Genomic DNA, 25,289 nt, shown 5'->3' with positions numbered 1-25,289 from the left:
CAGTATACAAAAAGCTTATTCCACAACAATTTAGATTTATTTCCTACTTTGAGGTAAGAATGCTTCTTCCCTAGCTGTCTATAGTAGTTTCTACCTCCTTCACTTCAAGTCCAATGAGCATGATACCATCAGTGTAACATGACTGGTCTCTCTGCAATAGATGTTACTGCTCCTAAAGATGCATGCTAATGTTTTCCTCAAAGTGATAGCTGCAATGGATGCACCATTTGCAGCAATAATAAAACTTACACTAAGAGTAAATACAGCTGGAGTTGCCACCTGGAGCAGTTTACAATAATTCATTGTAGTTCTCCAAGATGCAAAAGAATATGCAAGAAGAAGCTATAGCAGGAATCACCTTTTCTTCTGTGTTCAATACATGTTGTTTCACTGACCCCTGGATAACTCCTTGTATAACATTGCTCTGGTTGGCTTTTGGTAGGTAGATGTGGTGTTTTCCACTTGTCTCTAAGGTCACTTCCTGAATCAGGCCACCACTATAGGGATAATGACAATTGGGGACTATTTCTCTCCTACCTCTGATCAGGAACTAGAGAGAAAGATAGACTTCATGTGGGACCCAATGAGTGAGCCATCTCCAAAGCCAACTCCCTAACTATGGATTCACAGGATAATTTTGTGGGGGTACAAAGTATTTTCCAGGTAGATCCTGTCTGGAATAATAAACAATAATAAAAGACAATCTTCTATTTTTTTCTATAATCCATATAATTCTTCTTAGACAGCCTGTTGTAGCTCTGAGGGAGCCGCATAGGAAGGAAATACAAGTTGGGTCCAGGATTTTCTTCAAGGGCTCTCAGTCTCTATCATGCATGGAGATCTGATGTTCAGGCCCAATCTTGGGAACTTGTTGAGGCTCTGTACAATAATTAATAACTCTTTTTATTCCAGATCTAGAATTTTTCTTCCAAGCTCTAAGACTCCAGAATGTTCATGCCAACTGTATAGCTGATTGAGACATATAGTCTTTGCTTGTGGACAAGTGCTTATTTGGGATGCTATGTTAATCCAATTACATGATATTCTATTCTTTGAAAATTCCTCAAAATAAATTACCTTTGTTTTAAAAACATTCTTCATCCTTATTTAGACAAAACACTATCCAAAGCCCTTCATTTTCTTTGCCTCTGTTCTTGAGTACTTAGACAAAATGAACTAACCACTTTATACTCTTATGCTCTGAGGTTATACTGCTTGGTCACGCAAAGCCTTATCTTTCAATGCAGATAACCATGTCCGACAATGGTTAAGTGGCAACAATACTCTGCATGCCATAAATAATCGTGTCACGCCTCTTTTCATTTACAACAGCATCTGTGAGATCTTTAACAATGTCTAGACTGGTGAACAGGAAAGGCCCCCTGTTCTTAGGTTCAGTGAGGATCTCTATTCTGCAGGGTCCAATCCAGAGGGGAAGCCTACATGAGTGTGGTAGCACATGTTTGTGGTGTAATGTATGTGATCAGTGTACAATATATACGTGATATAACACATTTGAGCTGTGCATAAGAGGGGAGCGGTACAACATACCTAAGCAATATAACATATATGAGCAGTGCTTCCTATGTGAGTGGTTCAGCATGCAGGAGTAGTGCAACATACATGAATGGTGTAACCCATGTGAGCAACCTAACATACGTGAGCGGTGCAACATATGTGAGCCGTATAACATATAACATATGTGTACAGTGTAACACACGGAATATGTTCTAAGGTCATCACTTAGCTTGTAGAGAGGTGAACTGACCCCCCTCAGGATCCTTCTGCTTGCTTGCTCTTGCTTTGTTTTTGCAATCAAGCAAAGCAGGCATGAAGAAGAGTTAATGGAATTGAGTTAAGCAGCTACTGAATTGAGATCAACTTTTAGTATTTAATGACTTTGATATTTATCTAAGGCTTGATTTCCTCATCTGTAAAATGGAAACAGTTATACTCAGGGTGTATGGGATCTAAATAAAGTTGAGACCAGAGATGTAATGATATGTCAATTGTTCCAAGATGCATAGGATTTCAGCTTGTAATCAAATAATCAAGTATAAAATTTCTAATCAAGAATATGTTCCTGTTCAGCTGAGAGAGCACTATTTGACTTCCAGTGATACATGAAATAACGAAAGCACCAAGTACGGCCTCAAATACTGATCTGTACAGATGCTATGTTGTTATCAAGCACATACGGCTCTCAGTGTATAGACAGAAACCCTGAGATCCCATAGAGACCATAGATGTGGTAGTTTATGTCTTCAGAGGTGTTTTCTGTTCGTCCCACTGGAACTGAAATCCATAGGATTCTGAAACTAACTATGTGTAGCAACAAAAATAATTTTATGGTTGGATTTCATCACAACATGAAGAGCAGCATTAAAGGCTCACAGCATTAGGAGGGGTGAGAACTACCATCTGACGGTGTCCATCCTACCTGGTATCTGTATATTCAATACACTCTCCCCATTCTTTCTTCCTTCTCAACCGCATTCTATCATCTACTACTCATTAAAATGAATCCGAGAAACCATCCCCCTTGACAACACATGTGAAGTCCATCAGGCTCAAAGAGCCCACCGCAGGCTTTGTAAGTAAAATGTACACACTCACACCCTTATGTTCCACACACCGCAGATGCCTGTGTTTGTGCAACAACGACAGAGGAGGATCATTACACATACACTACAGGGACCTGAAATCTACAATAAACTGGCTGATCCCTGAACAGGTCCCCCAGGATCTGTGTTGCTGTCTGTCTCTGAGGATCAGCTTTGGAGGGTGGAGAAGACACCTTATCACAGGACCCAGGACTCTCAGGATCTGGTCACAGATTCAACAACAGCAGAGTCATGAGAATTTCTGATTAGGAAGCAAAAGCTTGACCAGGCCAAGTTGGTGGTTTCCAGCCCTCCCTTTCTCCTGCTTTGGAAGTATAAAAGCAGGGACCAGGTAGGCACAGAGCAGAGACCGAGGATAGACTGCACCAGGGGGAAAATGCAGGCCCTACTCTTCCTGTTGGCCCTTCTCTTGCCTCCTGGAGCTGGAGCTGGTGAGTTTGGTCTGTTCCTTCATATCCTTTGATAAGCATGGTCTTCCTTGTGTCTTCCAGAAATTCTCTTCAGTCAGGGAGGGATGAAAAAATATTTTCCCTTCACCTTGTTTCATCAGAATACATGTTGTTCTGATAGGCAGCTCTTCTCTGTCCTTCCAGCAGTGTTGAGGAAGACAGGATGAGGGGTGAAGAACTATCTAAATGAACTGGCATCAGAAACATGAATGATCACTGTGTTCTGAAATGTAGGATGATGGTGGATAGGGAGGGCTGAGGAGGAAGATCAACAGGGAGGAAAGATGAGGATGCTTGGAGGAGCCTGACCCCATGAGAGGTGGGGTGTGGTGGGGAGCAGTCACTCAGCTTTAGCCCCATTTCCTCTGCTGCCACTGTTTTGGGGTGTCCTGCAAATATGTGACCAAGGACATGGCGTTCTTTGTTTCAGAGGAGATTATTGGTGCTGTGGAGTCAAAACCACACTCCTGCCCATATATGGCCCATCTGGAGATCATTGACAGAGTTACCACTAGCGACTGTGGAGGGTTTCTCATAAATGAAGAATTTGTGATGACGGCTGCTCACTGTAAAGGAAGGTAGGTGACTCTCTTTGTGTGAAGAAATGCACGAACTGGAGTCACAAAGGGGCAGGGACCTGAGGAAAGGTCTTAGCCCTGCTCACCTCCAGATGGACTCTTACTTATAATGTGAAGACAAAGGAAATGAAAAGCCATTCATTGAACAATTTTCTGTGTCAACTCCATTTTCAAAGGACAGAGCTTTAAGCTGGTTTCTGTTAGGAACAAAGTGCCGCTTACCTCTTGTCCTGGTGTCACCAGAGCTCTTAGCTCTGTGCTGGTGTGTGACTCCAGTGGATGCCTGTCAAAGTCATGGGTTCAGGCCATATACTAGAAGGCAGAGCCAGTTCTCAGCACTGGGTTTTCCTGAGCTCATAGCTACTGGGAAGTCTGTGGTCCTCGAAGCTTCATATCAAGTACAATTGGCATCTCTCAAGTGACTCTGCTGTGAGATAGAGAAGACCTGGTGTCCTTCTGCTTGAAATGAGTCCTCCTCTTGGGACCAGCACTTTTACTGCCTCTTTTTCTTTCAACAGAGAAATTATTGTCACTCTTGGGGCTCATGATGTGAGCAAGACAGAACCCACACAGCAGAAGATAAAAGTCGAAAAGCAAATCGTTCACCCACAGTACAACGTGTATCCTCACCTCAATGACATCATGCTGCTGAAGGTGCCATTATTTTTCCAGCCCTTTTAACTCTCCTTCTTTAACTCTTTTCTTGTCTCAGGCCTTTAAATTCTCTCTTGTTCAACCCATTTCCTCAGAATTCAACCATGAATTCCTTGTCTTTACCAAACCAGTAGGAAAGGACCCATGCCCAAGACATCATCCTTCTCTGGGTTACCATGCCTTCTCTCCTTCCTCTCCGCAGCTTCAAAGAAAAGCTAAGATCACTTCTGCTGTGGCTAAAATTCTCCTTCCTAGTCCACGTGACTCTATTAAACCTGGACGTCTGTGCCTGGCAGCTGGATGGGGCAAAACTGGAGTGAAAGAACCATTGTCAGTCAAACTGAGGGAGGTGACACTGAGAATCATGGGAAAAGAAGCTTGTAAGATCTACTCGAATTACACAGATGACTTCCAGGTCTGTGTGGGCCGTCCAGGAAACATACAATCAGTGTTTGAGGTGAGGACTGACATATTTTCCCTCCCCGCATCAGGAGACAGTGTCAGCGAAGGGAGTGGGTCAATCATCTTTCCACTGCATTGGCCTACACCTGTGTTCTTTGCTCCTAGTCTTCTTGAAAATGCAGTTTTCCCTCTAGGTCTCATACCCTTTCCAAGCCCTTCCTATAACCTTCCCCCAGGGTTCTGGAATGCAATAGAAGGGAGTGAGGGGGACAACGTTAGCATTGTGTGAAGACAGGAGAAAAATTTCAAGCCCTAACTCATGGCTCACAGGGAGCCAGAACTCCTTACCTCACTCTGGGTTTAGCTATTGTGAGGGGTCTGTAGTTGGGGGAAAGTGGTCTGTTCTCAGTCTCTGCTTATTTTGTAACCTACAGGGAGACTCCGGAGGACCTCTAGTCTGTGCTGGGGTGGCCCATGGTATTGTATCATATGGACGTCCTGATGCAAAACCCCCTGCGGTCTTTACCAGAACCTCTGGATATGTGTCCTGGGTTAATGCAGTGATAAAGGAACATAGCTTAAAAGCTTTGTCAGCCTGAGTCAGATTCTTCAAGTCAGAGCTTTTCTGTTACCTTCTGAATGAAAAAAAAAATTGTCCCCAGACTTGCCTCTAGTCTAACTCAGCCTGTTCCAGCCTAACAGCAGCCTGTGTCCAGCCTGTATGATCCTGACCCCAGCCTGTCCTCAGCCTGTTCCAACCTGTCCCCAGACTGTCCCCAGCCTTTCTCAACGTGTACCCCAACTGCCCTAGTCCATCCTAACCTGTTCCCAGCCCGTGCCAGCATGCCCCCAATGTGTCTCCTGACTGTTCCCACCCTGTCACAGCTTTTCTCTAAGAGGACCTTAAAGATACTCAAGGTTCTGGTGATTAACTGTCCCCTGTAATGCACCTCAATAAAGATGATATCTCCAGTAGCTCTGAGACTCCACACTGCATAAACTAACTCAGTCCCTCACCCACAGGTAGAACTTCTCTAAGCTGAGTTAAGAGTTGGAGGGAGGGGGGAGGAACTTGAACTTCCCACAGGGCAGGAAACCCTGACTGCTCTAGGGAATGGTGAGGGAGGAGGAGAGGGAATGGAGGGAGCGGGAGCGGGAGGGTATTGGGAGTAGGGGAAGAAGTGGAAATTCTTTAAATAAATAAGGAAAAAAAAAGAGTTGTTGGGTGATATTCTCTAGCCAAGTTAGTAAACTTGACCAGTGGTTTCCTGACACAGGGTGTGCCACTGTGGATTACTGAATAATATCTCACATATACACGTGCGTACTGTGAGATTTCACATCCAGAGTAATTTGCACTGTTCTGCTGTTTCCTCCACTGTCCTTCCTTCTCCTCTTCTCTCTCCTTGTCCTCATCTCTTCTTTCCACAAATCGCAATGCCTTAGCCACGAAATTTCTTCCACACATCATAACACATTGCCATGTCTAGCTCAGAGACGGCTGTTGATAGCTTGTGTCCCCAACACCTGACCCACCATCACCATCCTCCCAGCGTTGCACCTGTAGCTAGAGGAAAGGCTGACCTCAGAAGAACTTGGAATGTATCTGAGGCTTCAGCAGTCACAACAGGGGAGTATCGAAGCTTTCTGGAGCCTAAGGTGAGGCAGAAGTAGCCATGGGTGAAAAGAGGTCCTCAAGAACTGAAGTATGGATGTGGCTCTAGACCTGTTTCTAAGGCATCCAAATACAACTGTCATTTTCTTCAAAGATGGCGTGGGGACTTCTAGTTTTTCAGAAGCAGAATGTCTATGTTATTTCAACTTCTAAGTTGCCTGCCCTCCTCTTAGTTGTAAAGCCTCCATTGTCTTTAGCTCAGGCTAACAGTGCATTATTTGTAGGGTGCTGTGGAGTCTGAAGTTGAGATCTCACATGAGGTCTGTTATTCCTCCGTTGTACTGAATATGATGGGCTTGCCCCTTGGGAAAGTAAATTTGTACATTCACTCTGGATATCAGTATGGTGGTTTCTCAGAAAATTGGGAATCAACTTACCTCAGGACCTAACAATACCTCTCCTGGGCATATACCCAAAGGATGCTCCATGATACTACAATGACATCTGTTCAACTATGCACATAGCATCATTATTTATAATAGCCAGAAGCTGGAAACAACCTAAATGCCCCTTCAGGGAAGAATGGATAAAGAAAATAGGGTACATTTAGAGAATGGAGTACTACTTAGTAGTGAAAAACAATGACATCCTGAAATTTGCATGTAAATGGGTGGAACCAGAAAAAACCATCCTGAGTGAGGTAACCCGGATCCAGAAATAAGAACATGGTATATACTCACTCATAGGTGGATACTTGCTGTAAAGCAAAGGATAACAAGCCTATAGTTCATGATGCTAGAGAAGTTAAGTAACAAGGTGAACCCTAGTAGAAACATATACCTCTGGTAAGGGGTAAAGAGACAAGGTCTCCTGACAAAATCGGGAGCATGGGGGTGGTGGAAAATGGAGTGCCAAAGTGAAAGAGGTGATGAAAGGGACATGGGGGAGGAGAACTCGAGGGAATAGGATAGTTGAGATGTGGGAAGGACAGAGACAGAGAGCAAGAAAAATTATATCTTGATTGTGGGGCTAGCAAGAAACCTGGAACTAGAAAACATCCTAGGATTCCACAAGGATGACCCAGGCTAAGACCATATACAATATTGGAGAGGGTGCCCGAACTGGCCTTGCTCAGCAGTCAGATTGATGACTACCTTAAGTGTCACCATAGAACCTTCATTCAGCAACTAATGGAGACAGGGACAGAGACCCACAGTGGAGCACTAGGCTGAGCTCTCACAGTTTAACTGAAGAGTGGGAGGATTGAGAATATAAACAAAGAGGTCAAGACCATGGTAGGGATACCCACTGAGACAGCTTACCTGAGCTAATGGGAGCCCATCAACTCTGGCCTGACAGGGAAGCAACCAACTTAGGACCAAACGAGGCATTCTGAATGTGGGTGACAGTTGTATGACTGGGGTAGACTGCAGAGCCACTGGCAGTGGTACCAGGATTTGTTCCTTCTGGTTGTACTGCCTTTTTGGAAACCATTCTCTCTGGATGGACACCTTGCTCAGCCTGGGCATAATGGGGGAGGGATTTTGTTTTTCCTTGGAGCAATGTGCTTTGCCCTCTTTGGGGAGTCGATGTGTGTGTGTGTGTGTGGGGGGGAGAATTGTGGAGAGGATGGGAGGAGTGGAGGGAGTAGGACCTGGGACTGATATGTTAAATAAAAGTACAAATATTTTCCAATTAAAAAAAATTGCTGCCACTACCAACCCCGACCAGGAACTGAGCATCTCCACCTCCCTCACTGTCTGCCAGTCCACACATCTGGTTTCCTGCTTCATCTCTGATCAGTATCAGTATAGATTTCAAGGTACAAGACTTGCTATAAACTTTAACTGCATGGAAAATGAAGCATGTGTGAATTAAACAACCTGGAAGGATCTTTAAAAAAAAAAAAACAAAGAATCTGGGTAAGATTATAGTTAGAAGGGTGACTTTGGATTTTTTGTTTTGTTTTGTTTTTTTCTAACTCTTGTTTATAGTTGTGTAATTAAATGATAGGTTTTCTTTTCTTTTTTTTTTTCATTTTGGTTTCAATTTGTTTGCTTTGGGCATAGTCTCACTCCATAGCTCAAATTGACCTCCAAATCATAATCTTTCTGCCTCAGTCTCCCTAGTGCTGGGACTACAAGCATGCTCCACCACCCTTGGCTAGCACAAAAGTCTCAATGGGGTGAAATAGAGAGCAGAGACAGTAGCTGTGTGTTCTGTTTTCTCAGGAGATGTGAATACACAGTAACCTGCTGCTGGGGGCCACACTGTGTCTTTAAGTCTAAGGACAACATGGACTTGGGACAATTCTTCTTCCCTGGAACTATACTACTGAATGTTGGAGAGGGTGTTTGCCCCACCCTGCAGCCTGGCCCATGGTAATAGTGGGACAGATGGAAACTCCTGAGAGCTGGGTTGAGGTCACACTTGAGAACCTGAAGTGCTTTCAGAAAGGACACACCACTACAGAACAAGTCACAACACACGGATTCGTAGTGTCAAAGGATCAGTTGCTGGTCAAGCAACTCCAAAATCAAGAACCTGAACACAACCACATTCACAGTTATGGTGAATGGGGACTATAGCGTCTTGCCCAATGACCCATGGGAATGAGAGAATCACCACCATCTCATGAGGTCAGCAAGGGAAATATGCAGATAAGAAGGTTTTGCCTATGGTGGCTGCTGTAGGAGTGATGTGCAGGACAGTTTTATGAAACCTCACCATGTACCCCTAGCATCAGACATCCAGTGAGGCAGGAGAAACAAACTCAACCAACAGTAGAGGAGGGCATCAGCTTCTCACCCTAGCCTTGCAAAAGTGGAAACAAATCCCAAGAGTCAGTATAAGAGGTGAATCTTCAGACCAAGGAAATTACAAGTTAGGGGATGACCAAAAATTTATCTTCAGGGAAAAAAAGAAGCTAACGGTGCAGAAAAACCAAGTCTCTCATGATGTGGGACAAAAAAGAAGCTAGACTTGATTAATGCCCTGCAGCCGATGTCATCACCTGTCTGTCTCCGAAGGCATGCTTTATTGATTACGTTGGAATGAAAACAATCTCTTCCTATCAGATAGGGGATGTCTCCAGACCTGACATTCCAGTATCCTATCCTCCTCCCTGCCTGTTTGCTATATAAATGTTCCTGAGAAAAAAATAAACTTGGCAGTTTGATCAGAAATACAGACTTGTGGTCCATTTCTTGTGTCTCTTGCCCCTCCATTCCTCTCTCTTCCAGGTTACCAGGGATTCTGGTTCGTTTCCTGCTGGTCGGGACAATATAGGATCTATGTGTTTATTTAGATTGCATATTTTTTATTTTTATTGTTTTTACCACTCTTCTCTCTTCCATACCCTCCCATTCTCCCTCGTTTTATGACTCCCATGCTCCCAATTTACTCAGGAGATCTTGTCTTTTTCTTTTTCCTATTTAGATTAATCTGTGTCTCTCCAAGTGTCCTCTTTGTTGTCTAGGTTCTCTGGAATTATACAATTGTGAATTGTAGCCTGTTTTTTTTTTTGCTTTATGTCTAAAAGCCACTTTTGAGTGAGTACATATTATATTTGACTTTCTGGGTTTGAGTTACTTCACTCAATATTGTTTTTTCTAGATCCATCTATTTACCTGCAAATTTCAAGTTACCATTATTTTTTCCCATTGTGTAGCACTCCATTGTGTAAATGTATCACAGTTTCTTTATCCATTCTTTCATTGAGGGTATCTAGGTTGTTTCCAGGTTTTGGTTATGACAAATAATGCTGCTATGAACATAGTTGAGCACATGTCCTTGTGGTATGAATGAGTTTCCTTTGGGTATATACCCAAAAGTGGTATTGCTGGGTCTTGAGGTAGATTGTTTCCTAATTTTCTGAGAAATCACCATACTGAGTTTTAAAGTGGCTGTATACATTTGCAGTCACACCAGCAATGGAGGGGATTTTCCCCTTACCCCACATCCTCTTCAGCATAAGCTCTCATCAGTGTTTTTGATCTTGGCCATTCTTACAGGTGCAAGATGGGATCTCAGAGTTGTTTTAATTTGCATTTCTCTAATAGCTAAGGATGTTTGTTGCAGAGGAGTGAGCCACTTGTTCTTTCTGGCCACCTGGCTAGCTTACACCCAAAATAATCACACAGAAATTGTATTAATTAAATCACTGCTTGGCCCATTAGCTCTAACTTCTTATTGCCTAACACTTACATATTAATTTAACCCATTTTCATTAATCTGTGCATCATCATGAGGTCATGGCCTACCAGCAATGTTTCAGCATGTCTATCTCTGGCAGTGGCAGCTAAATAGTGTCCCTCTGACTATGCCCTTATTCCTCTCAGCATTCATTTCTGTCTTCCCTGCCTACCTAATTTCTGCCCTATCAACAGGGTAAGGCAATTTCTTTATTCATTAATGATAATCACAGCACACATCAGATATTGAGCATTTTCTTAGGTATCTTTCAGCCATTTGAAAATTTGAAGAAGACACCAGAAAAGTTGAAAGATCTCCCATGCTCTTGGGTAAGTAGAATTAACATAGTAAAAACAGCAATCTTACTAAAAGCAATCTACAGATTCAATACAATCCCCATCAAAATCCCAGCAAAATTCTTCAGAGACCTCAAAAGATCAATAACTTATATGGAAAACAAAAAACCCAGGATAGCCAAAGCAATTCTGTACAATAAAGGAACTTCTGGAGGCATCACCATCTTTGACTTCAAGCTCTACTATAGAGCTACAGTACTGAAAACAGCCTGGTTTGGCATAAAAACAGACAGGAGAAGCAATGGAATTGAACAGAAGACCAAAATATCAATCCACATACCTACAAACACCTGATTTTTGACAAAGAAGCTAAAAATATAAAATGGAGAAAAGATAGCATATTCACCAAATGGTGCTGGCATAACTAGGTAGCAACAAGCCGAAGAATGAAAAGAGATCCATATCTATTGCCATGCTCAAAACTCAGGTCCAGATGGATCCAATTAGTATTTCCTAGATGTGAAAGAGAAGCTGTGTCTAGGACTTTCAACAAAATGTTGCCTACATATGAACTGTATAGTAACACCAACAGTGGACATGAAAACTTGGATGGTGTAATATTTATGAGACCTCCGCACTAGATGAAGAGGAAGAAGTTAATTTCTCTGTGAACCAGTACCCTGAGAAGTTCTTCAATCACAAGTGGTTAACCCTAAACAAAAGTACCAACACCATTGCCACCAGCACCACCACCACCACCACCACTACAATTTGAAGAAGAGGTCTTGCATTAAAGAGAGAATAGGGGAACATGAAAGGAATTTGGGGGGAGAGAAGGCACAATAATGCTATAAACACAATTTTTTCCTGTATAAAATTTCTAAAAAGAAATTCTAAATTTAAATCTTTCTATCAGAGAAAGATAAAAGTCAAGATGACTCTAGTTATTACTACAACTGCACAAAAATCTACCACTGCCCCAAAGAAAAGGGGAGTTAATAAAAAATAAATTTGGTTATTACTTGGTACTATAATAACAGATTAGGAGGTATTCCCCTAGAAGTGTGGGGATTCTTTAATTTTAGGTTTGAACTTCTGTATATCATTATCTTCCAGGACACCATCAAGTAAGACTGTATTATTCCAAGTATTCACACTCAAGAGACACTAGCCTGTCACAGGGAGTCATCCATAAGCTAGGTGTGAGCATTCTTTCTCTATCAACATTCCATCCAGATACCGAGTGAAGATTTTACCTCTTTGGGGATGGAGAAGCCAGATACAGAAACTTCACTTAGGAAGGGACCACTGGACATATTAATTAATGATCATTGAAACCGTGGATACTTTTCTGAAATCAATATTTTAGTGCAGCTGGACTTTCTTTGGCCTCCAACCCCTGGATAATGACACAGAGACTTTTATTAATTATGAAAGCTTAGCCCTAACTCAGGCTTGTTTCCAACAATTTATGAAAACTTGAATTAATCCTTTATATTAATCTCTGTTCATTACCTTTTCTCCATACTATACATTTGTCTTCCCCTTGTCTCCTGGTGAATCCCCTCCTCTCTTCTTCATAGAGTTCCTATCTCTTCCTGGAAGTCTATCTATCTTCTCTTGCTTAGCACTGACAGTTCAGTGCTCTATTAAACCAACTGAAGGAGTGTTGTTTACAAAAAGGTTATCTTATAACTTTTAGATTTATTTCCTACTTTGAGGCAAGAATGCTTCTTCCCAAGGTGTTTACAGTTGTTGCTACCTCCTTCAGGCCAAGTCCAATGAGCATGATACCATCAGTGTAACATAATTGGGCTTGCTGCAGTAGATGTTACTGTTCCTAGCAATGCACATTGAGGTTTTCCACAAATTGATAGCTGCAGGGGATGTATCATTTGCAACAACAATAAATCTTACACCAAGTGCAACTACAGCTGTTGTTGCCACCTGGTTAAGTTTACAATAACCCACAATAAGATGCAAGTTGATGTGCTAGAAAGAGCTAAAGTGGGAATCACTTTTTCTCCCATATTCAATAATGCTTCATTGAACTGACCTCTGGACAACTTCATGGATAACATTGCCCTGGTTGCCTTTTTGGTTGGTAGAAGCAGTTGTGGCATTTTCCACTAGTTTCTGTAAGGTCACTTCTTGAATCAGGCATCCACTACATATTGAGGTTTACTTTGGGGATTGTTATGCCCAAATCTGCAAAGTCCCCCCAAAAGCCAACAAGGAGAATGAGCCCTGTATATAAAATAAAAAAGCCTTTATTTTATGCAAGTTTGCAAACTCGATCTCTCTGCATGTCCAACATATTGGAATAAACGAAGAGCCCCGAGCTCAGTTAGAATTGTGTTTTTATAGTAGTAAAGGTGGGGTGAGGGTTTTCTGAGGTTTATGATCTCTGATTGGCTGACATATGTCTAGGGGTGTCCTGGTGAGTGTGTGCTGGCAGGTGGTCCTATCTACAGTGGTTAGAATATTAGGCATTTCCTCTGGATGGTCTGTTCTTGGGTGTTGGTCAGGTAATCTCAGCTAGTGGTTCTTCCTGCAACCAGATATTGTTTCAGAATAAACTACTGAGACTCAGGCCTCTATTAAACTTATCTATTAAAGTACACTGGTAGGTGATAATAGTTGGAAATGAAAAACTTCCTTTGGGTGATCTGTTCATATTTAGCTTATGGCTGGCTCCTACAGGAATAAACCCATTTAAACCTCCAGGGTCCAGAAAGATTCACTATAGCAGGTGAAAACTGGCTGAGTAAAGGAATCTTAGGGGTAGAACAAACAGACTGACTCCAGCAGGTTTTCCCTGAATGTTTCTTTATTTCTTGGGGGAAGAAGAAAAGAAGGAGCAGGGTAGGGGAAAAGAAGGGCTGCTATCCACAAAGCTGTCAGTTTATATAGGCATGCAGATAAGTTAGCAATTTCATAGATGGTTACAATAGTATCAAGCATGCATTTCACAGAATTACAAAAAGCCATGATCTGGCAAGAAGGTGCCTTATGTCTCCAAGGGGGAGTGGCTGTAAAGCCCTTAGGCAGCTGAGAACCCAGCATTGGCAGCCATAGCAAGGGCCTGGGAGGGAGGCAAGGTGCCTGATTTGTGTCAGCATCTAGCTGGTTGAGTTAAAAGAAAACTCTTTTTGGACTTTCCTTTTGATTCTCAAGTCAGAATTTTTCTTTCTGAATCTGATTTTAGTGACTTAGGTCTTTTCTCTGTATAAACAGTTCACTTCCTAGCTTATATTAATTGAAACCAAGGTGATGGGTAAATACAGAATATTAGTAGTTTGTTAAGGTAGAGCAGAAGACCAGTAGATCACACCTTCCTGAGTCTGCTGTTAGAGCAGACAACCACCTGTCTCCTGTTTGGGGCTCTTTTCTTATCAGTAAGTACTGTCAGTAAAGTTGTGGGGTACTATGTAGATTTTTGCTATGATAACAAAGGCTTGACTGAGTGAATATTTTCACACCAGGGCTTCACTATGTGGGGAGAAGTATTTGTAAAAGGAACGGCACGGCGGGCTGCGTTCCTGCCAGGATCCTGGCTCCCAGGCTAGTTTACACCTGAAATAATTACACGGAAACTGTATTCTTTTAAACACTGCCTAGCCCATTATCTCCAGCCTCTTATTGGCTAACTCTCACATCTTGACTAACCCATTTCTAATAATCTGTATGCCACCACGAGGTCGTGGCTTACCGGGAAAGATTCAGCATGTCTGACCTGGCAGCTTCATGGCTACGGCTCTCTGCCTCTGCTTTCTTTCTCCCACAATTCTGTTCTGTCTTCCCCGCCTACCTATGTTCTGACCTTTCAGGCCAGGCAGTTTTCTTTATTAATTAACCAATGAAAGAAACAGATAGATAGAAGACTGTCCTATATCATTTCCCCTTTTTCTGTATAAACAAAAAAGAAAAGCTTTCACTTTAACATAGTAAAATTACATATAGCAAAACAGTTATCAAGCAAGAATTACAGTTATAATATTTATATCTATTCTCTTTTATCATAACTAAGGAAAACAAAAACTATCTATTTATTCTTCAACTTCATCAAAGACTCCAGAAGGATATAATATTACCTAATTAAGCAAGAAATAAGCAACTTCCAAAACTCTAGAAATGACAGAGACATCTCGCTGCCTGGACAGTCACCCAAAGTTCTTTTGTACCATTGGGGCATCCATCTTAAGCCTACAGACTGCAGTATCCACCAGACTTTTCCATGAAGCAGGAAATTTAAAAGACAGTTCAGTCACTATCTGTTGTGTCCTATAGAATGTCTCGCAGACTCTTTCATGAATCAGGAACTCCAAAAGATTAACTCACCTTTAGGCAAGTTCAGCAGTCCTCTCTCTGCGGATTCTTCATGTCCAGTTTATGCAACAGTCCAGGCAAGAGCAGTTTCTTGCCCAAATGGCTATCAAATTCCATAAGGAGCCTCTTCAATGCCCATCTTCCTCTTGAAGTAGATTGGTGCTGCCAGGAGCACCATTGTCATGAAAAGCCCTAAGTTATTAAAACATTTAAAATGCCATATTCTGTAGTCTTTAAAAAATATGAAGAATGCCTATCTAACTGAAATATATCTCTATATATCTAGGAAATCTAACTAACATGACTACAAGCTTGACTATTATCGATGATTATCCATTAACAACCTATACTTCCTAATTATACATTACATTTTTAAAATGAACTACACAATCACAATACCTTAATCAAGATCAGAAATACATATACATATAACAAAATTGACCTTAAAATCTACACCGAAGCAAATTATTCATATCTATATCAGGTATTTGGTTGCCCTACAGGAAAAGTCAGGTTTATACACTGCTGGGATATTACAGAAGGGAGAAATGCCATGATTCCACAAGGTTTCTACAGAATTCACAGTAACTTATCCAAAAGACAGGTATTAGTTCAGCTCTGCAAAAAATTGGGCAGAGTGTCCATACTCCCAGGGATTAGTCTAACAGATCTGTCAGCTGTACACTTACTGTATAGTACGGGTGGGTTCAACTACAGGAATGATGACATTTGGTGACCATGACTCTCCTATTTCTGTATTCAGGAACTGGAGAAAGTGTTTGTTTGGGAACCAGGATGTGGGCCATCTTCAAAACCTATCCCCTAACTAGGGCTTCACAGAAAAATTTGGGGTTTTTTACAAAGTACTATCAGGACAGATCCTGTGCACAATAAAAAAACAATAATTCTCTGTTTTTTTCTATAATCCAATCACTCTGCTTAGACAGCCCCTTGTATCTCTGAGGAAGCAGAGGAAAGAAATACAAAATTGGGGCTAGAACTTTCCTCAAGGGTACCCAGCCTCTATCATGCAAAGATTTCTGATGGTCAGATCCAAGCCTTGCAACTAATCGAGGTTTCATATGGTAATCAATACCTCTTTTTTTTTTTTTTTACCAGATCTATATTTTTTATTCAATGCTCCAAGACTCGAGAATATTGATGCCAACTGTATAGTTGATTGAAACACATAGTGTTTTGAGTCTGCACAACTGCTTGATTGAGATGCTACATTAACCTAGTTACTTGACTTTTTTCTTCAAAAATTTGTAGGAATAAGTTACCTTTATCTTAAAAAAAGTTCCTTACCCTTATTTAGACAAAAACACAATTCAAAGTCCTTCATTTTCTTTGCCTCTGTTCTTGAGTACTTAGACACAATGAGCTAACCTCTTTACACTCTTGTGATCTGTGGTTATAATGCTTGGTCACGCAATGCCTTGTCTTGCATTGTAGATAACCATGGCTGACATTGGCTAAGTGGCAACAATACTTGCATGCCATAATTAATCACTTCACATCTACAGTTACTACTTCTTATCACTTACAACAGCATCTGTAAGAACTTTAACTTACATCTTAACTGGTGAACATAAAATGTCCCCTGTTCTTACTTTCCATGAGGATCTCTTTTCCCCAGGGTCCAATTCAGAGAGAAAGTTTATATGAGTGGTGTAACATATGTGAGCAGTGTAACATCATGAGCAATATAATGCATATGAGTGATGTTTCACATGTGAGGGATGTTACACACATGAACAGTGCAGCAGACATAAGTGGTACAACATATGTGAATGGTGTAACATATGTGTGCATTGTAACACATGGGATCTGTTCTAAGGTCATCTTTGATGAGCTTGTAGACAGGTAAACTGACCCCCTCAGGGGTCTTCTGGTTGCTTTCTCTTGCTTTGTTTCTGCAGTCAAGCAAAGCAGGCTGGCACAAAGAACAGTTATTAGAAGGGAGTCAAACAGCAACTGCATTGAGACCAACTTCTGGAATTTAATGTCTGTGAAATTTTGCTAAGTCTCAATTTTCTTACCTGTAAAATGGAAACCATTATACTCAGAGTGAGGGTGTGCAAACCTGATGGTCCTGTAGCACCCATGCCACTACAAGATGGTATGCGAGCTGGGAGCTAAGCCCGGAGACTTAAAAACACAGACAGACAGACAGAGACACGGGGACATGGGTCATCCTTGATACAAGAGTGCCAACTTTATTGTGGTCAGAGGAGCTTATATACGGATCCTTAGCTACATCCAGGTCTCAGGATCTTTCAGCTGCAGGCCTCACCAGACCCCCCCACCCCCGTCATTAAGGTCTCCTGCTCAGAGCAGCTGCAGGCACAAGTGTTTTGCTCAGTTCATTCTAGCAGGTAAAGGGTCTGAGGCAGGCAAAGAAAGTCAAGGGGCCATGGATCTGCAGCTCCCAACAGGGGGATCTAAAGAAAGTACAGACAGAAATATAACAATATATCAATTATTCCAAGATGCACCACATTTCAATTTGTGATCAAATAAGCAAGAATAGAATTTGTATTCAATGACATGTTTCTGTTTATCTGAGAGCAGTGTTTGATTTCCAGTGATACGTGAAATGATGAAAGCACCAAGTACGGTCTCAAATACTGATCTGCACAGACATTATGCTGTTATCAAGCAGTGTGTAAATAGGAATCCTGAGATCCCATGCAGTGCATATATGTGGTATTTTATGCATTCCATTATGTTTTCTGTTCATTCAACAGGAACTGAAAACATTAAGTTTCTGAAACTAACTAATTAAATGTATGATCTTCCTCTTATATGATCTCCTGAGAGTCCATTGAGTCATTAATGAATGTGTATGGTCACATCCACTAAAAGGACTACTAGTAAGACTAAATAAGAACATGTATTTGCAGCAGCAGTTCTCAACTGGTTTCATGACCCTTTGGGGGATTACATAGCACATATCCTGTGTAATCAGAATATATTGTAAAATATCAAATATTCACATTACAATTTATAACAGTAGCAAACTTACAGTTATGAATTGGCAAGGAAAATAACTTTATTGTTACACAAGTATATAACTATATAACAACACAGGGAGCTGTATTAAATGGTCAGAGCATTAGGAAGGTTGAGAACCACCATCTGAAGATGCCTGTCCTGCCTGGTATGCTGTGTGTTCAATGAGCTCTCCTCATTCTTTCTTCTCTTTCAATCACATTCTATCATCTGCTACTTATTAGAATAAATCTGATGTTCCCTCCCCATTGTCTACACTAATGATGGCCATCAGGCTCAATCAGCCCCAAACTAGTTGTTGGAAATGAAATGTCCACCGTCACACCCGTGTTTCAGACACTACAGGTGCCTGTGTTTGTGCAGCAGTGACAGAGGAGAATCATTACACATACACTACAGGGACCTCAAAGCTGACAACAAACCTGGATGTCTATAAGGACGAGTTCATCATCCCTAAACAGATCCCCAATCCTTTGTGTTGCTGTCCTGCCTGAGAATCAACTTTGGAGGAACCTCATCATAGGAACCAGGACTCTCAGGATCTGGTTACAGATTCAACAGCAACAGAAAGCAGAGTCGTGAGAATTTCTGATTAGGAAGATAAAGCTTGACCAGGCCAACTTGGTGGTTTCCAGCCCTCCCTTTCTCTTGCTTTGGAACTATAAAAGCAGGGACCAGACAGAAACACACCAGAGGCTGAGGATAGACTGCACCAGTGGGAAATGCAGGCCCTACTCTTCCTGTTGGCCCTTCTCTTGCCTCCTGGAGCTGGAGCTGGTGAGTTTTTTTCTCTCTCTCTCTATCCTCTGATAGGCAGGATCCTTTACATGTCATCCAAGGGAAATCTCTTCAGTTAAGTAAGAATGAGAAATTAATTTTCCTTCACATCATTTCATCAAAAATACTGATTCTGATAGATAGCTCTTCTCTGTCCTTCCAACAGTGTTGAGGAAGACAGGATGAGGGGCGAAGAACTATCTAAATGAATTGGCATCAGAAACATGAATGACCACTGTGTTCTGAAATGTAGGATGATAGTGGGTAGGGAGGGATGAAGAGGAAGATCAACAGGGAGGAAAAATCAGAGGATGCTTGGAGGGGCCTGACCCCATGAGAGGTGGGGTGTGATGGGGAGCAGTCACTCGGCTTTAGCCTCATTTCCTCTGCTGCCACTGTTTTGGGGTGTCCTGCAAATATGTGACCAGAGACACGGGGTTCTTTGTTTCAGAGGAGATTATTGGTGGTGTGGAGTCAAAACCACACTCCCGCCCTTACATGGCCTATCTGAAGATCCTCACTGACAATAATTCATCTTTTATATGTGGAGGGTTTCTCATATGTGAAGAGTTTGTGATGACAGCTGCGCACTGTAAAGGCAGGTGGGTGACTCCTCTTTGTGTGGAGAAATGCATGAACCAGAGTCACAAAGGGGCAGAGTCTGAGGAAAGTTCCCAGTCCTGCTCATCTGCAGATGGGCTCCTACTTATAATGGGAAGACAAAGGAAACAGAAAGCCACCCACTGGATCATTTTCTTTGTTATTTTCATTTTCAGAGAACAAAGCTTTAAGCAGGGCACCAGTTGGGACAAAGTGCTGCTTTTCTTTTGTCCTGGTGTCACCAGAGCTTTCAGTGTGTAACTCTGGGGTGTAACTCAATGGTAGAGCACTTGCTTACCACAGGCAAAGCCATGGATTCGATCTAAATACTGCAAGCGGGGGAGCCAATCTTCAGTCCCGTGTTTTCCTGAGCATGTTGCTTCTGGGAAGGCAGTGGTTCTGGGAGCTGTGTCTCAAGTACAATCGGGATCTCAAGTGGCTCTTTTCTGGGACAGAGAAGATCTGGTGTCCCTCTGCTTGAAATGAGTCCTCCTCATGAGACTAGCACTTTTTACTGCCTATTTTTCTCTTTCAACAGAGAAATTATTGTCACTCTTGGGGCTCATGATGTGAGCAAGACAGAATTCACACAGCAGAAGATAAAAGTTGAAAAACAAATTGTCTACCCACATTTCAACTTCAACACCAAACTCCATGATATCATGTTGTTGAAGGTGCCATTATTTTTCTTGCCCCTTTTAACTCTCCCTTCCTTAACTCTCTTCCTGCTCAGTCCTTTTAACTGTCTCTTGTTCAGCTCATTTTCTCTTAACCCACCCCTGAATTCCATGTCTTTACCATGGTGGTGGGAAAGGACCCATGTCTGAGGCAGCATCCTTCTCTGGGTAACCATGTCTTCTCTCCTTTCCCCCACAGCTTCAGAGGAAAGCTCAGCTGAATCCTGATGTGGCCACAATTCCCTTGCCTAGCCCATCTGACTTTGTTAAACATGGAAACTTGTGCTGGGCATCTGGCTGGGGACAAACTGGAGTGAAAGGGCCATTTTCAGTTAAACTGAGGGAGGTGAAACTGCAAATCACGGGAAAAGATGGTTGTAAATACTACTCGAATTACAACAATGACTTCCAGGTCTGTGGCGGCACTCCAGGATTTATGAGAACAACATACAAGGTAAGAGCACACTGACTTCTCCTCCTCACATCAAGAGACAGTGTCAGAGGAGGGAGTGGGCCAACCATCTCTCCACTGCAGTGACTAACACCTGTGTTTCTAGGCTGCTAGCTCTCTGGGAATTTCAATTCTCCCTCTAGGTCTCAATTCCATTCCAAGCTCTGCCTGCAACCTTCCCACAGGCTTCTAGAAGAGAATAGAAGGGAGTGAGGGGAGGCAACCTAAGCATTGGGTTAAGACAGGAGAAAAATTTCAAGCCCTAACTCATGGCTCCCAGGGAGACAGAAGTCCTCACTGCGGTCTGGGATTAGCTATGGTGAGGGGCCTGTAGTTCATGGAAGGTGATCTTTGCTCACATTCTTCTAACCTACAGGGAGACTCCGGGGGACCTCTAGTCTGTGCTGGGGTGGTCCATGGTATTGCATCTTATGGGCGTGCAGAAGAAAAACTCCCTGGAGTCTTCACCCGAATCTCCAAATATGTGAGATGGGTTAATGAAGTCGTAAGGGCATATAGCTGAAAAGCCTTGCCAGCCTGAGCCAGATTCTCCAAGCCAGAGCCCTTCTGTTACCCACTGGGTGCAAAAATCTGTTCCCAGACTGCCCCTAGCCTGACTATGCCTATTGCAGACTACCCACGGCCTGTCTCCAGCTAGTCCCCACATTGTGCCCATTCTATGTAAGCTTACCCCCAGCCTGCTCCAAACCTTTATGAGCCTGCCCCAAACTGTTTTCAACCTGCTCCAACCTGTCCCCAGACTGTTTACAGCCTGTCCCCACCTACCCTCAACTGTACTCAACTGTTTCCAACCTTGCCCACCCTGTCCCAGCCTGCCCCTGAGAGGATCTCAAAGGTACTCAAGGCTCTGGTGATTGTTCCCTGTAAGGCACCTCAATAAAGATGTGACCCTCAGAAGCTGTGAGACTCCATTGTGTGCTCCAAACTAGGTCGGTCCCCCACCCCCACCTAGACCCTCTCTAAGCCAAGTGAAGAATTGTTTGGCCATAGTCTCTGGCCAAGAAAGCAACCTTGACCACTGATTTCCTGGTCCAGGGTGTGTGACTGTTGGTTACTGAATTTTATCTCACATATGTACGTGTGTACTGTAAGGTTTCACATCCAGAGAAATTTCCTCCACCATCCTTCCTTCTCTTCTCGCTCTTTGTCCTTATCTCGTCTTTCCACAAATCCCAATACCTTAGCTGTTGTATGGGAGAGGGCCTGCTTGTTCTTCCCAGCCACTTGGTTAGCTTAGCCCTGAAACAACCACACAAAATTGTATTATACAAATCACTGCTTGGCCCATTATCTCTAGCCTTTTATTGACTAACTTCCACATCTTGATTTAACCCATTTCTATCAATCTATATATCGCCACATGGTAGTGGCTTACTGGGAAAGAATTGGCATGTCTGTCTCTGGTGGTTCCATGATGTCTCTTTCTTACTCTGCCTCTCTTCCTCCCAGCATTCAGTTCTTTCTTCCCTGCCTATGTAAGTTCTGCCCTATCAACTAGGCCAAGGCAGTTTCTTTATTCATTAACTAATGAAAGCAACACACAAACAGAAGGACCTCCTACACAATTTCCCCTTTTATGTTTAAACAAAAAGGAAGGTTTTAACATTAACATAGTAAAATTACATATAACAAAACACATATCAAATAAGAATTACAGTTACAATATTTATATCTACTTTATTTTTATCATAACAAAGGAGAACTATAACTGTAAATTCTTCATCTCCATCAAGAATTGTAATTATATTACAATTAAATATTACTTAAGTAAACAGGAAGTACATTGTAAGCATCTACCAAAATTATAGAATTGACAGAAACATCTTGCTACCTGGACAGTCACTCAAAGTTCTTCTGTACCATTGGGGCACCCATCTTCAGCCCACAGGCCCATATTATTCAGCAGACTTTTCCATGAAGCAGAAAATTTCAAAGACAATTCTGCCTACATTGGCAGTTAGTCAGTCATTTTCTTCTGTATTCTGCAGAATGTCTGGTAGACTCTTTCATGAAGCAGGAACCCGAAGGATCATCTCACCTTTAGGCAAGTTCAGCAGTCATTTCTCTGTGGGTCATGCATATCCAGTGAAGCAGTTCAGGCAAGAGCAGTTTCTTGCCCAAATGGCTAAACAACTACATAAGGAGTCTCTTTAATGTTCATCATCCTTTTGAAGCAGCTTGGTGCTGCCAGGAGCAGATATGTCTCACTGTCGTGAAAATTTCTAAGTTCTTAAAGCATTTTAAATGTCATATTCTGAAGGTCTCTGAAAGATTTGAAGAATACCTATGCAACTGAAATATATCTCTATATATCTAGAACTCTAATTAACATGACTATACGCTTGACTATTAAAGAAGACTATATATTATCCTATATTTCTTAATTATACATTACATTTTAAAATGAACTATACAATCATAATACATTTATCAAGAGCAGAAATATATATACAACAAGATTGACCTTGTTCTATTCGACTCTGCCCTGCTCCCACAGTCGCCCTTTTGTCTCCTGTGTCCTTGGAATGCCAACTATCCCTATTTCAGTGCAGAGGAGTTCCATCCAGAGGGGTGAGTGTGTGTTATTCCGGGCGGACTGTCCCAGAAAAGAGCACAGCCCTCCCCCTCAGCTTCTGCTGCAGGGCCTTCTGTGTTCCACTGGACTCTACCCTGCTCCCATGGTCGCCCTTTTGTCTCCTGTGTCCTTGGAATACCAGCTGTCCCTATTTCAGTGCTGAGGAGTTCCAACCAGAGAGGTGAGTGTGTGCTAGCTGGGGCAGACTGTCCCAGAAGAGAGCACAGCCCCCCCCCCCAGCTTCTGCAGCAGGGTCTTCGGTGTTCCACTCTTCTCTGCCCCCACAGTCGCCCTTTTGTCTCCTGTGTCCTTGGAATACCAGCTACCCCTATTTCAGTGCTGAGGAGTTCTATCCAGAGGGTGCTGAGGAATTCCATCCAGAGGGCTGTCCATATTTCAGTGCTGAGGAGTTCCACCCAGAGGGTGCTGAGGAATTCCATCCATAGGGCTATCCCTGTGTCTGTGCTGAGGAGTTCCATGCAGAGGGTGCTGAGGAGTACCATCTAGAGGGACGGGAACAGTTCATGCTCCTGCACTGAAGAGATCCATCCAGAGAGTCAGTAACAGCAAATACTGAACCAAGACACCAAGACTTTACTGGCTCCATTTGAAGGAAGAGATGGGCAGGCGTCAATGCAAGAATTCTCCAACAACCTGAAAGGCAACATGACATCACTAGAATCCAGGGATCACGAAACTAGAAGAATTGAACAACCTACTCCAGAAGAAATAGAAAAAAATCGACTCTAAGTGGAACTATATGAAAATAATAGAGGAACTTAAACAGGAGGTGAAAATCTGCCATAAAGAAATGGAAGAGAAGTATAACAAAAATATTGAAGAAATGAGTAAAAAATGGGAGAGAAGTATAACAAAAAGTTTGAAGAAATGAGTAAATCCGTAAATGACACCCAGGGAAACCAAAAAAAAAAAAAAAGTTCAAGAATTGAAAACTGAAATGGAAGCAATGAAGAAAACACAGACTGAGGGATGGCTGGCTATGGAAAATCTAGGTAAATGAACAGAGACTTCAGAAACAAGCATAACCAATAGAATACAAGAGATAGAAGAACGAATCTCAGATTTTGAAGACACCATAGAGAAAATAAACGCTCTGACCAAAGAAAACAGCAAATCCAACAAATCCTCATCACAAAACATTCAGGAAATCTGGGACACAATAAAAAAACCAAATCTAAGAATAATAGGGGTAGAAGAAAGGAAGAATTGCAGATCAAAGGCCCAGAAAATATATCCAACAAAATTATAGAAGAAAACTTTCCCAACCTAAAGAATGATATTCCTATGAAGGTTCAAGAAGCATACAGAACACCTAATAGACTGGATCAAAAAACAAAAACAAAAACAAAAACAAAAACATCCCCTCACCATATAATAATCAAAACACAAAGCATTCAGATTAAAGAAAGAATATTAAGAGCTGCAAAGGAAAAAGGTCAAGTAACCTATAAAGGTAAACCTATCAGACTTACACCAGACTTCTCTATGGAAACCACGAAAGCCAGAAGGTCCTGGATAGAGGTACTGAAGAAACTAAGAGACCATGGATGCAAGCCCAGACTACAATAGCCAGTCAAGCTATCGTTCCCTATCAACGGAGAAAACAAAATATTCCAGGATAAAAACAAATTTAAACAATTCGTAGCCACAAATCCAGCCTTAAAGAAAGTATTAGAAGGAAAATCATAATCCAAGGAATCCAACATTGCCAACACGCCTACAATACCTCAGACATCTAACGACCCTTCACAAGCACAACTCAAAGAAGGGAAACACACACACTCTACTACCCCCCCGCAAAAGGAAAATAACCAAGTCAACAACCACTGGTCATTAATATCACTTAATATCAATGGACTCAATTCACCTATAAAGAGGCACAGACTTAGAGACTGGATACGAAAACAGGATCCAACATTCTGCTGTTTACAAGAAACACACCTCAATCACAAAGGCAGACATCTACTCAGAGTAAAGGGTTGGGAAAAGGTTTTCCAAGCAAATTAGACCT

The 25,289-nt window shown here is 42.1% G+C and overlaps 2 protein-coding genes across 2 annotated transcripts; both read left to right on the top strand.

Moving 5' to 3' along the window:
* Positions 1-2,932: 2,932 nt before the first annotated feature.
* Positions 2,933-5,836, top strand: LOC125395970 (mast cell protease 1-like). Its single transcript, XM_087912092.1, has 5 exons — positions 2,933-3,055; positions 3,504-3,651; positions 4,170-4,305; positions 4,508-4,762; positions 5,142-5,836. Exons 1-5 carry the CDS (start codon positions 3,001-3,003, stop codon positions 5,304-5,306), a joined length of 759 nt encoding a protein of 252 aa, XP_087768218.1. The 5' UTR covers positions 2,933-3,000; the 3' UTR covers positions 5,307-5,836.
* Positions 5,837-18,843: 13,007 nt separating this feature from the next.
* On the top strand, positions 18,844-21,579 carry LOC148120196 (mast cell protease 1-like). Its single transcript, XM_087912086.1, has 5 exons — positions 18,844-18,933; positions 19,385-19,535; positions 20,072-20,207; positions 20,410-20,664; positions 21,038-21,579. Exons 1-5 carry the CDS (start codon positions 18,879-18,881, stop codon positions 21,182-21,184), a joined length of 744 nt encoding a protein of 247 aa, XP_087768212.1. The 5' UTR covers positions 18,844-18,878; the 3' UTR covers positions 21,185-21,579.
* The last annotated feature ends 3,710 nt before the right edge of the window (positions 21,580-25,289 follow it).

This window comes from Myodes glareolus, chromosome 12 (assembly GCF_982192425.1).
Source record: "Myodes glareolus chromosome 12, mMyoGla1.1, whole genome shotgun sequence".
NCBI classification, from domain to species: Eukaryota; Metazoa; Chordata; class Mammalia; order Rodentia; family Cricetidae; genus Myodes; species Myodes glareolus.
Note: the sequence above shows the minus strand (reverse complement) of the source record. Positions and strands in the feature narration are given on the sequence as shown.

Excerpts from the sequence above, each read along its gene's own strand:
- LOC148120196 (XM_087912086.1), top strand. The coding sequence starts at position 18,879 with ATGCAGGCCCTACTCTTCCTGTTGGCCCTTCTCTTGCCTCCTGGAGCT. Across the intron at positions 18,934-19,384 it reads GCCTCCTGGAGCTGGAGCTG|AGGAGATTATTGGTGGTGTG; the intron begins GTGAGTTTTTTT and ends TCTTTGTTTCAG. Across the intron at positions 19,536-20,071 it reads GCTGCGCACTGTAAAGGCAG|AGAAATTATTGTCACTCTTG; the intron begins GTGGGTGACTCC and ends CTCTTTCAACAG.
- LOC125395970 (XM_087912092.1), top strand. The coding sequence starts at position 3,001 with ATGCAGGCCCTACTCTTCCTGTTGGCCCTTCTCTTGCCTCCTGGAGCT. Across the intron at positions 3,056-3,503 it reads GCCTCCTGGAGCTGGAGCTG|AGGAGATTATTGGTGCTGTG; the intron begins GTGAGTTTGGTC and ends TCTTTGTTTCAG. Across the intron at positions 4,763-5,141 it reads ACATACAATCAGTGTTTGAG|GGAGACTCCGGAGGACCTCT; the intron begins GTGAGGACTGAC and ends TGTAACCTACAG.